This window comes from Notolepis coatsorum, assembly GCF_963971535.1.
Source record: "Notolepis coatsorum genome assembly, chromosome: 11".
In the NCBI taxonomy this organism is placed as follows: Eukaryota; Metazoa; Chordata; class Actinopteri; order Aulopiformes; family Paralepididae; genus Notolepis; species Notolepis coatsorum.
Genome location: NC_140175.1, coordinates 53,099,637 through 53,112,662, shown reverse-complemented (window position 1 = coordinate 53,112,662; position 13,026 = coordinate 53,099,637). Strand labels below are relative to the sequence as shown.

The window sequence follows — 13,026 nt, the reverse complement described above, 5'->3', positions numbered from 1 at the left end:
CAGGTGACCCTAGAGGTGGGCGATGGGGCCAAAATATCATATGATATTTCGACTTATTCTCATGATTCACGATATGTATCACAATATTTTTAATTAGCTTTTCTGTTGCTATCTAAAGTTACTGAATGGTACATTCCAACTGGTAAGCATTTACTCCATTTAGTACTCCCATTTGCAGCTAGTATAGGCCAATTTCTTTTTTTACATATTAGGGGTGGGATCGATTCACATAAGAATCTACCTTCTACCAATTCAAAATCGATGCAAATTTCACAAAGCAAATTTCTTTGAGTGATTTATTTTATTTTATTTGATACCTATTTAACTGTACCGCAGTCTAATGAGAAAAGTAACTAAAATGGCAAGCAATCTAGGATAAAATCTATGCATTGAATCGAGAAACAAATTTTAATTGAATCGTGACCCCAAGCATCAAAATCGAATTGTGAGATTACTGAATCACTGCACCTCTAAAATATATATATATAGTATCTAAGTATCAGAGCAGCAGTGGTGACAGTTAGGAATAGAAGGTGGGAACATGCAGGTGACTCCAGCATTTAAACCATGTGAATATGTTTGTCTTTGATATAATAGGCTACTGATGTTTACTCTCAAAACTGAGTGCAAAAACATGTGTTTATAGTCGAGCTGAATGGATCTCACACTGGCTTCTTTACAAAATGCTGCTGGCGGTAGTTTTTGATGTCAACATTGTGACCAAATAAGTCATTTTAGTTTAATAAGGAAATGTTTGAGGGACCCCGTTTTCATTTCAAGGTTGGGAAAGCCTGGTTTAGTATCGCAGACTCTTCATTGCATATTGAACCCCAAGCTGACCCGCCTCAAGTGTTGTCTTTGACTAGTGCGAGAGTAAACCTGAACCCCAAGACTCCATATAAAATATCAAGTAGGGATGGGAGCGAGTAATGTTTTCCTTCATGAAATAATCAATTAGTGATTGATTACTCGTGGAGGGAAATCTATTTTTAGAACACATTAAAAAGCGTGGCAGTAGCAAATATACCTGATGCTTAATGCTTATTGTCATCAAAACAGTCACAGTTACCATTTGTAATAATTACATTACTTCCAGTCTGTCTGCAGCAGGTCTCTCCGCTCATGGAACGGCAGATTTCTTGAGAAAAATGTGTTTTTGGATGTACAGGATAATGATCACTGCAAACCCAATGCTGGTCTGCCAGGCGCAGAGACAGTCCATGACGCACACTAACAATTAGCTACTAGTAGCTAGCCACAACTTCAGCATGTCTTGCTGTTCTAAACATCTGTATTACTGTCCTCTTCACTTGCAGTTAAAACATCTGTATTGCCGTCCTCTTCACTTGCAGTTAAAACATCTGTATTACTGTCCTCTTCACTTGCAGTTAAAACATCTGTATTACTGTCCTCTTCACTTGCAGTTAAAACATCTGTATTACTGTCCTCTTCACTTGCAGTTAAAACATCTGTATTTCTGTCCTCTTCACTTACAGTTAAAACATCTGTATTACTGTCCTCTTCACTTACAGTTAAAACATCTGTATTACTGTCCTCTTCACTTACAGTTAAAACATCTGTATTACTGTCCTCTTCACTTGCAGTTAAAACATCTGTATTACTGTCCTCTTCACTTGCAGTTAAAACATCTGTATTACTGTCCTCTTCACTTGCAGTTACAACATCTGTATTACTGTCCTCTTCACTTACAGTTAACATCTGTATTACTGTCCCCTTCACTTGCAGTTAAAACATCTGTATTACTGTCCTCTTCACTTACAGTTAACATCTGTATTACTGTCCCCTTCACTTGCAGTTAAAACATCTGTATTGCTGTCCCCTTCACTTGCAGTTAAAACAACAGTTAGGAACAACATTTCAAACTGCTTTGAGATGTTTTATCTGAACTGCAAGTTGAAGGAGACAGTGTGCAGGAGCTCTTTGGTTTTCATCGTTGGCCCTCAGTCTTCTACTCAGGTGACCACCAGCTCTACTGGTTGAGACGACCAGTACTGTCTTCAGCTGGGAAGGGGGGTTGACATGTAGAACCAAATCAATACGGGATATAAAATAAGAATATCTGAAAGATGTCGTGAAATGATGACCTATCTAACGTTATCTATACTGTCTGAAATATTGACATTTTAAAGCCAGGGAGGACGTGGTCTATTAGCAGTATTTTATTTATTTGTTTGTTTGACAGGTGCAGTGAATGCACACAAATCAAATGCAGACCTAATGTAAATGTGCCAGAGTTAGCCAGGATTGGGTTGTTTTCTGCAGTCTCACTGTGTAGAATGTTTAAATGGAGGTAGTAATATAACTATTAGTGGTATTGTGTGGCTTTGGCACCAAGCCCACTCTGAGCCGTCTCATGTTTCCCGCTCATTCAGGTGAGAATCGCCTGCGGTACTTGGAGCTCCTGATGAATGGCAGCTACACTCCGCGGACGCTACCGGTGGGAGGGGAGGAGCAGAGACACGTACTGGCCGAGGCCCTGATGGTAAGAGCTCTGTCTGGTAGTCATATGCACATCTTCTCCTTCTTAGCCCTTTCAGATGTACAATCTCACATGCAATTTTGATGAGCATTCTAATGATGATGTAAGCTATGGAGTTCTATAATTATGTGAGAAGATAAAAAAAAAACATCCTGCTGAACGGGTTAGGCTAGGTGCTGAAAGGGTTACTCTAGGTGTTGAAAGGGTTAGGCTCGGTGCTGAACGGGTTACTCTAGGTGCTGAAAGGGTTAGGGTAACGGGTTAGGCAGGTGCTGAAAGGGTTAGGGAAACGGGTTAGGCTAGGTGCTGAAAGGGTTAGGCTAGGTGCTGAAAGGGTTAGGGAAACGGGTTAGGCTAGGTGCTGAAAGGGTTACGCTAGGTGCTGAAAGGGTTAGGCTAGGTGCTGAAAGGGTTACTCTAGGTGCTGAACGGGTTACTCTAGGTGCTGAAAGGGTTAGGCTAGGTGCTGAAAGGGTTAGGCTAGGTGCTGAAAGGGTTAGGCTAGGTGCTGAAAGGGTTAGGCTAGGTGCTGAAAGGGTTAGGCTAGGTGCTGAAAGGGTTACTCTAGGTGCTGAAAGGATTACTCTAGGTGCTGAAAGGGTTACTCTAGGTGCTGAAAGGGTTAGACTAGGTGCTGAAAGGGTTAGGCTAGGTGCTGAAAGGATTACTCTAGGTGCTGAAAGGGTTACTCTAGGTGCTGAAAGGGTTAGGCTAGGTGCTGAAAGGGTTGGGCTAGGTGCTGAAAGGGTTGGGCTAGGTGCTGAAAGGGTTAGGCTAGTGCTGAAAGGGTTGGGCTAGGTGCTGAAAGGGTTACTCTAGGTGCTGAAAGGGTTAGGCTAGGTGCTGAAAGGGTTAGGCTAGGTGCTGAAAGGGTTAGGCTAGGTGCTGAAAGGGTTAGGCTAGGTGCTGAAAGGGTTAGACTAGGTGCTGAAAGGGTTAGACTAGGTGCTGAAAGGGTTGGGCTAGGTGCTGAAAGGGTTGGGCTAGGTGCTGAAAGGGTTACTCTAGGTGCTGAAAGGGTTACTCTAGGTGCTGAAAGGGTTACTCTAGGTGCTGAAAGGGTTAGGCTAGGTGCTGAAAGGGTTAGACTAGGTGCTGAAAGGGTTAGACTAGGTGCTGAAAGGGTTGGGCTAGGTGCTGAAAGGGTTAGACTAGGTGCTGAAAGGGTTACTCTAGGTGCTGAAAGGGTTAGACTAGGTGCTGAAAGGGTTAGACTAGGTGCTGAAAGGGTTACTCTAGGTGCTGAAAGGGTTAGGCTAGGTGCTGAAAGGGTTACTCTAGGTGCTGAAAGGGTTGGGCTAGGTGCTGAAAGGGTTAGGCTAGGTGCTGAAAGGGTTACTCTAGGTGCTGAAAGGGTTACTCTAGGTGCTGAAAGGGTTAGACTAGGTGCTGAAAGGGTTAGACTAGGTGCTGAAAGGGTTACTCTAGGTGCTGAAAGGGTTACTCTAGGTGCTGAAAGGGTTAGGCTAGGTGCTGAAAGAGTTAGGCTAGGTGCTGAAAGGGTTAGGCTAGGTGCTGAAAGAGTTAGGCTAGGTGCTGAAAGGGTTAGGCTAGGTGCTGAAAGGGTTAGGCTAGGTGCTGAAAGGGTTAGGCTAGGTGCTGAAAGGGTTAGGCTAGGTGCTGAAAGGGTTAGGCTAGGTGCTGAAAGGGTTAGGCTAGGTGCTGAAAGGGTTAGGCTAGGTGCTGAAAGGGTTAGACTAGGTGCTGAAAGGGTTAGGCTAGGTGCTGAAAGGGTTAGGCTAGGTGCTGAAAGGGTTAGACTAGGTGCTGAAAGGGTTAGGCTAGGTGCTGAAAGGGTTAGACTAGGTGCTGAAAGAGTTAGGCTAGGTGCTGAAAGGGTTACTCTAGGTGCTGAAAGGGTTACTCTAGGTGCTGAAAGGGTCAGGCTAGGTGCTGAAAGGGTTACTCTAGGTGCTGAACGGGTTACTCTAGGTGCTGAAAGGGTTACTCTAGGTGCTGAAAGGGTTAGGCTAGGTGCTGAAAGGGTTAGGCTAGGTGCTGAAAGGGTTAGGCTAGGTGCTGAAAGGGTTACTCTAGCTGCTGGGTTAATGTGTGAAGGAGCAGGACCTGCACACTGCATCAATACACCTTCATTGACTAAAAAACAGACACCGTTTCACCATGACTGGGTCTTCATGGAGACATGATGAAGTACCTAGTCAGGTTGAAACGTTGTCTACTTCTTCCATCAATAAAGCTGTATTGGATCATAGCGTGCACTGCAGGTTGTATGCCTTGCTTTATTATGCTGTTGACACCTGGGTAAAAGTTTGTAAGAGGTCTGCTGTGCCGTTAATAAAATAAAAAAAATAATCACTTAGTGTTACGATGAAGATCTGTTGACCCAAACATCATTAGATTAGATTACATTTTATTGTCATTATACAACTCATACAACGAAAATAAGTTTGGCATCCAACCAGAGTGTAAATGTAACAGTAAAGTGCAATAGTAATATACAATGTACAGGACAGGTGATTAAACTGGGTATAAAATATATAACTGAGTAATGGTGCTAAAGATGTATGTACAGACTACAGCGTTGTAGTATTAATATGTACTGTGATAGAGGTATAAAGACACTATGGTAGTAAGTCATACTGGCCATCAACGTAACTAGTAAGATTAGGTAAGGGATATAAAAAAATTTAGATCCAAGGCAGCTCTACAAGTTTTAAAATGCCTTTATTTTATGGCTCACATTATTTAGAGAATTTTAAAATAAACCGACATGTTTCGGCCTTCATCAGGGTGTTGATAACTGCAACCTATAACTATAACTGTGGTAAGGGATATGTACAGATATGTAAAAAGGATTATATGCAGATATGTATAGACAGATGTGGATATATATATATATACGGTAAGAATTGGGGATGTCCCGATCGCATTTTCTTGCTCCCGATCATGTGATTTTGTAGCCCCTTTCGTGACTGTGATGCACCGAGTGAATCCACAGTCACTTGCTCCTCAATAGGAAACCAACCTAGATTTACCATGAAGGACTGGTTCTAACCGAACCGTTTGTTCTACAAGTATCACAGAGACATGTCAAAGGTACTCACAGTTGCACGAGGGTTTCGGACAGAGATACGGGATGGTTTGAAAGCTCGGCGTTGCTAATAAACATTTTAAATATTTTTTATAAACTGGTCAACACTGCATTATTTCCGGCGTTGGCTGCCTGGTGCGCCTGCGCTGTGATCCCTGCGCTGTGCACCCAACGCTGGAAATAATGCAGTGTTGACCAGTTTATAAGAATTATTAAAAATTATTAGCAACGCCGAGATTTCAAACCATCCCCTATCTCTGTCCGAAACCCTTGTGCAACTGTGAGTACCTTTGACATGTCTCTGTGATACTTGTAGAACAAACGGTTCGGTTAGAACCAGTCCTTCCGGGTAAATCTAGGTTGGTTTCCTATCGAGGAGCAAGTGACTGTGGATTCACTCGGTGCATCACAGTCACGAAAGGGGCTAGTGATTTTGAGTATCTGCCGATACCGATCTTTCCCGATCCGGTCTTTCACATTAGTAACCAATTTGACGCATTTGTCAGAAACTGGCGAAGCGAGACAAGCCCCTCTGTTGCCTCAATAGTCGAGCGCGGCGGCTCACAATTCATTCACCCTGAGCCCCTGAGAATGTGCTTCATACGAGAAATATTCAAAGTTTCAATCTGTTTGCACATTAGTATACATTCACAGTGTTTGACTTACGTAATGATTTGCTCCATTGTGTTGAACGCAGCTCTGTTCTTTCCTCCACGTGGAACGTCCGCCTTGCAAACATTGCAACTGGCTACTCCCGATTTTCTTTTCCCGATCTTCTGAAAATCATGTGATCTTCCCCCGATCACGTGATCGGATCGGGACATCCCTAGTAAGAATATATATATATATATATATATATATATATATATATATATATATATATATATATGGTATATACAGCATTATTGTACATGCCATCATACAGAGTTTTATGGGTTATATGCAGGTGTATAGGTACAGTAGGTATATAGAAGGATTATATGCAGGTATATTATATATATATGTGGTAAATGTAAATGATATATACAAATATTGTACATGCTATCATACAGAGTTATATGGGTAGACTATAGTATGAGGTAGGTATATGTGATTATTATGATTAATATGATTACAGTGTAGGGAAGACAGTGAAACCAGTAGGTAGGTATAAATTGGATATAGGCTAGAGCTGTCCCCGAAGCCTGTTTTTGGGATTCGAACTTCGCCAGGGTTTTTCGAATGGACAGTTGTGTCTGTGTTCGTACGTGACTTTCATGACTTTCAAATTCTTGTAAACACAACATACTAGTACTGTGATATTCTGATATACCGGTACATATATATATTTCGTGTAAAATAAATAAATTAATAAAAAATGAAAAATGTAGGTTCAAATCCATTAATTAAGATTTTAGTGCCAACGTAACGAACGGAGGTCCGAACCTTCGAACGTTTGGGCTCAGCCCTAATATAGGTAACAGAATTCAAAGTGTGTACACAGGGGTTCTCAACCTTTCTGCTGCCAAGGCACCCCTGTGTTCATAAAATATTCCAGGGCACCCCTACATACGATAAAGACTTTTCCGGTCCTGTCTTTTTTGCTACAATGATGACAAAAGTGCTTGCTTTCAAAATAATGTTTATTTAAGAAACCGGGAAACACATTTGTGTGTATATGCAGGCTATATAATGCATTATTAACAGGTGTTTCAGGTCTAAATGGCTTAGTACTGTTGACAGTACACTGCTTGTAGTAGTAAATCAAATAGCATATTTCTTTAAATAAAATTACAGAAAATTATCACTAAAGTGCTATCTGTTACAACTGCACACTTTTCCAGTAAAATAGCATATTTGGATAAGTGTGACCATTTCTCAAACTGAAAATCATGTATTTTTTTTAAATACAGAAAAGGATCACTAAAGTGCTATCTGTTGCAGCTGCACTGTTCTCCATAAAAATAGCATATTTGGATAAGTTTGACCATTTCTCAAAAACAGAAAATCATGTATTTTTTTTTAAATGCAGAAAAGGATCACCAAGTTACCATTTCTCAAAAAATATAAATAAATACAGAAAATAAGCACTCGTTCACTCAGTGGACATTTCTTGCTCAATGTGAGGTCTGCTGCTGCTGGCTAATAATACGGTCAATACGTGGGGAGATCTTTGACAAGGCAACACGCATGTCATCCTCAAGGCTCAACTTGGCCCTATATTTTGTTTTCAGAGCTGTCATGGATGAAAAGCCAGCTTCACACAGATATGTGGTGCTGAATGGTATCAACACTGCTGCATCATGAGATACTTGGTACTCAGCACCACACTCTGAAACTAGCTCTCCAGGTGGTATCAGATGAGATTTCAATTAGTTCTTCCAAGAGTTTGGATGGAGATGTGTCAGGAAGCTTTGTCTCAATGTTATCTGTAAAGTTTTTTTTATCCAGAGTAACTTGGTGATCTTTTTGTGTTTTATTAAATAATGATTTTCAGATTTTGAGAAATGGTCAAACTTATCCAAATATGGTATTTTCATGGAAAACAGTGCAGCTGCAACAGATAGCACTTTAGTGATAATTTTCTGTAATCCAAAAAGAATTATTTAAAAATCTCAAGGCACCCCTGTTGAGAACCGCTGGTGTACAGTATGGGTAACATACTGGGGTATAGGCAATGGAGTCGGAGTTTATATGGTATGGGGGGGGGGGGGGGGGGGGGGGCTGTCCATAGTGCAGAGTTCAGGGAGATGACAGCTGAGGGAAAGAAGCTGTTCCTGAGTCTGCTTGACTTGGAGTGGAGGTTCCTGTAGCGCCTCCCGGAGGAGAGGAGGGCAAACAAAGTCCATGATTGAGATGAGAGGTTTCCTTGACAATGCTGCGTGTCTTCATCAGACACTGCTTGTGATGAATAGACTCAATTGTAGAGAGTGATGTACCTGTGAGTGATGCGTTGGGCGGTTTTCACCACCCTCTGCAGTGCTTTCCGCTTTGAGGCAGTGCAGTTGCTGTACCAGACTGTCATGCAATTGGTGAGTATGCTTTCTATGAATGCACCAGTAAAAGTTCACCAGAATCATCTGAGGAGACAGGTGTACATTCCTCAGTCTCCTCATGAAGAAGAGGCGCTGGTGACTCATCTTAACCAGTGACGAGACTCTGAGATATGGATGGGGGCATGCGCACCGGCACTAGTCTTCCTAAAGTCCATAATGAGCTTCTTGGTTTTGAGAGCCACGTTGTTGTTGGCGCACCACACCGCTAGGTGCTCAACCTCCTCCCTGTAGGCCGACAGGGAGGAGAGACCCACCACCATTGTGTCATCTGCAAACTTGATAATGGTGTTGGTGCTCCATGTATAGTGGTGTTGGTGCTCCATGTATAGGAGTGTTGGTGCTATGTATAGTGGTGTTGGTGCTATGTATAGTGGTGTTGGTGCTATGTATAGTGGTGTTGGTGCTATAGTGGTGTTGGTGCTCCATGTATAGTGGTGTTGGTGCTATGTATAGTGGTGTTGGTGCTCCATGTATAGTGGTGTTGGTGCTCCATGTATAGTGGTGTTGGTGCTATGTATAGTGGTGTTGGTGCTCCATGTATAGTGGTGTTGGTGCTCCATGTATAGTGGTGTTGGTGCTATGTATAGTGGTGTTGGTGCTCCATGTATAGTGGTGTTGGTGCTCCATACAAGATACAAGAGTTTTATTTGTCACGGCATACAGGTATACAGTGAAATGCGGGGGGTCTCGCCCGCAACGATGTGCATAATACAAGTAATAATAATAAGTAATAATAAGAGTCCAACCAATAGAGCGACATAGTGCAATAAACAGTAAACAAAGTAGGCATATCGGTATCTGTACATGAGCTATTTACAGAGCATGGTAGGACATGCTAGGTCCTGTGGCAGTGCAGTACACTGTTGGCTACAGATGAGGCCTTGGGTCTTTATGTACACTGCTATACAATGCAATATTATACAATCTCAAGCTATACTATTCTTAAAGTGACCTTTCCTTCTGTAAAGTGTCCATAGTGTGAGCGTGTGCAGCATGAGTGTGTGTGTGCTCATGTTAAGGTGGCTGCTAGTGTGTGAGCGTGTACAGTGTGTGTCTTGTGTGTGTGCTCATGTGTGCTTGTGCGTGGAGAGTTCAGTGTTCAAGGCTCTGATGGCCTGGGGGAAGAAGCTGAGCCTAAGTCTCTGTCCTCGTTACTGGTGCTCGCAGGCGTTTGCCTGACCGCAGCAGCATGAACAGGCTGTTGTTGGTGTGGTGAGGGTCTTTCATTATCCTGCAGGCTCTGGATTTTCACCTCTTGTTGTATAGGACCTGCAGGGTTGGTAGTGCAATACCCGTGGTACGCTCGGCTGAGCGCACCACTCTCTGTAGGGCCTTCTTGTCCTGTGCCGTGCTGTTGCCATACCAGCCAGTGATGTTTCCAGTCAAGATGCTCTCTACAGCTCCGGAGTAGAAGGACTGGAGTATCTTCCCAGATACTCTGAACTTCCTTAACTGTCTCAGTTGGTAGATGCGCTGCTTCGCCTTTTTTAAGACTGAGTCTATGTGTGTTGTCCATGTCAGGTCCTCTGAGATGTGGAGCCCCAGGTACTTGAAGCTGCTCATCCTGTCCACGGTAGCCCCGTTTATCCTCAGTGGTGTGTGTGTCTCCTGCTGTCTCCTCATAAAATCCACGATCAGCTCCTTGGTTTTACCAATGTTCAGGAGCAGGCTGTTGTCCTGGCACCAGCGTTCCAGACTTCCAGTACCTCAACCTCCTCCCGGTAGGCCTTCTCGTCATTGTCCGAGATCAGCCCCACCACCACTGTGTCGTCTGCAAACTTCACTATGGAGTTGGAGCTGAACTTGGCCACACAGTCGTGTGTGTATAGTGAGTACAGCAGGGGGCTCAGAACACAGCCCTGGGGGGACCCGATGCTCAGGGTGATGGTGTTGGAGGTCTGACCCCCCACCCTGACCGCCTGGGGCCTTTCGCTCAGAAAGTCCAGTATCCAGGCGCTCAGAGTGGAGCTCAGACCCAGCTCGATCAGGATGTATAGGAGTGCAGTCGTGTTGGTGCTCCATGTATAGTGGTGTTGGTGCTCCATGTATAGGAGTGCAGTCGTGTTGGTGCTCCATGTATAGTGGTGTTGGTGCTCCATGTATAGGAGTGCAGTCGTGGGTGGAGAGGGAGTAGAGTGTTGGTGCTCCATGTATAGGAGTGCAGTCGTGGAGAGGGAGTAGAGAAGGGGGCTCAGCACACAGCCTTGATAATGGTGTTGGTGCTCCATGTATAGGAGTGCAGTCGTGGGTGGAGAGGGAGTAGAGAAGGGGGCTCAGCACACAGCCTTGTGTTGGTGCTCCATGTATAGGAGTGCAGTCGTGGGTGGAGAGGGAGTAGAGAAGGGGGCTCAGCACACAGCCTTGTCGGAAGCCGGTGTTCAGGATGAGGATGGAGGAGGTGAGATTGTCTATCCTAACAAACTGGGGTCTGTTAGTTTGGAAGTTGAGTATCCAGTTGCAGACAGAGGGGGAGGTCCTTGGTTTCCATGAGGTCACCATGTTTGGAGATGAGTTTGGAGGGGATGATGGTGTTGAATGCTGAGCTGAAGTCGATGAATGGCATTCTCACATGGGTATTGCTCTCATCCAGGTGGGAGAGGGCAGAATGTAGCGCTGAGGAGATAGCAGCCTCTGTGCTCCTGTTCTCATGGTAGGCAAATTGGTGTCTGTCCAGTGAGGGTGGAAGGCCAGATTAGAGGTGAGCCAGGACCAGCCTCTCAAAGCACTTCATAATAATGTTGGTGAGTGCAACAGGGCGGAAGTCATTGAGGTTCGTGGCAGAGGAGTGTTTCGGCACTGGCACAATGGAGGTGGTTTTAAAGCATGTTGGGACAACTGCCTGGGCTAGTGACGGGTCAGTTAAGACCTTGGTCAGCTGCTCAGCACAGTTCCTGAGCACATGGTCAGGGATGCCATCAGGGCCAGCCGTCTTATGTGCATTAGTCCTGCTCAGAGCGGTGCACACGTTGGTGGGGGAGAGAGTGAGGAGTTGGAGGTTGGCAGGGAGGGCAGCCTTAATAATAATAATAATAATAACTTATATATATATATCTCATATATATATATATATAGCGCCTTTCAGAAGACCCACGGTCGCTTTACATGGGGGGGGGGGGGGGGGGGGGGGGAATAACAAAAGTAACAAACGTAGTGGTGGACAGACACAACATACAAAGTGAGAAATTAGGGGTTAGAGGCCAAGTTGAAGAGGTGGGTTTTGAGGAGTTTTTTGAATGAGTCCAGAGTTGGGGCGTTGCGGAGTTCTGCAGGGAGGGAGTTCCAGAGGGTGGGAGCTGCCACACAGAAAGCTCTGTCCCAGAAGGTCCGCAGTCTGGTTCGGGGAATGGAGAGCCTTGGTGGGCACCTCCTGGTTGTCCCTGTCAAAGCAGGCATAAAAGTGATTGAGCTCATCAGGGAGGGAGGGGTCAGTGGTTGGGGGAGAGTTGTTGGTGGGTTTATAGTCTGTGATGGCCTGGATGCCCTACCAAATGCGTCAGAGTTGTTGAAGTGCTCTTCAACCCTTATCTTGTGGCTGTGCTTGGCCCGCTTGATTCCACAATTCACATTAGCCCTGGCTGAACAGTAGGCCTGCGTGTTACCAGATCTAAAAGCGGTGTCATGTGCCTTTTGTAGTGTACGGACCTCTCTGTTCATCAACGTCTTCTGATTGGAGAATGTAGTGATCCGTTTACGCCTGGTGACACTGTCAATGTTGGAGTTGATGTATTCCACAACGGAGGAGGTGTAGGAGTCAATGTCAGTGTGGGAGTCCAGGGGGGCCTGGGTGGAAAACATACTCCAGTCTGTGTGTTGAAACCGGTGCTGCAGCTCAGAGTCTGCCCCCTCAGGCCATATTTTGACAGTTCTAACTGAGGGCATCACACGTTTGATGAGTGGGGTGTACTTGGGTAGAAGGAACAAAGAAAGGTGGTCTGATTGTCTCAGGTGGGTGAGGGGAATAGCTTTGCAGTGTTTCCCCTAGGATTTTTTTCAGGGGGGGTGGTAGGCCCCCCAAAACGACTAGTGTTGTCGCGGGGCGCGCGTGTCACGGATACATGGTGTCAACAGTGTCGCCATAAACGCGCGCAGTAAGGCGGTTGTTAGTATCGGTGCATTTCTCTGAGCTGAAATGAAACGATTGCACATACATTTTTTTTAAAGATTTCTTTTTTGGCGTTTTATCGCTTTATTTCTACTGGGCAGTCCAGTAGTGAGAGACAGAGGAGGAATGGGAGACAGAGTGGGGGGAAGACATTCGGCAAATAACGACGGGTTCGGGAGTCGAACCCGGGTCGGCTGAGCGCGCTATGTGGTTCGCCACTGGGGCGCCCCGATTGCACATAAATTAGGTAAATAAATATTAACAATATTTATTTACAATTATACATACAGTAGTGACAACGTATATGAACTATTTACAATACAGGGAGAGTGTTTCC

The 13,026-nt window shown here is 44.6% G+C and overlaps 1 protein-coding gene across 1 annotated transcript in view; it reads left to right on the top strand.

Moving 5' to 3' along the window:
- setd1ba (SET domain containing 1B, histone lysine methyltransferase a) overlaps positions 1-13,026 on the top strand; it is a 64,853-nt gene that overhangs the window by 2,808 nt on the left and 49,019 nt on the right. Inside the window, exon 5 of the mRNA XM_084324417.1 lies at positions 2,394-2,503. Within this exon, the coding sequence (XP_084180543.1) occupies positions 2,394-2,503 (110 nt within the window). The remainder of the gene's footprint in view (positions 1-2,393; positions 2,504-13,026) is intronic.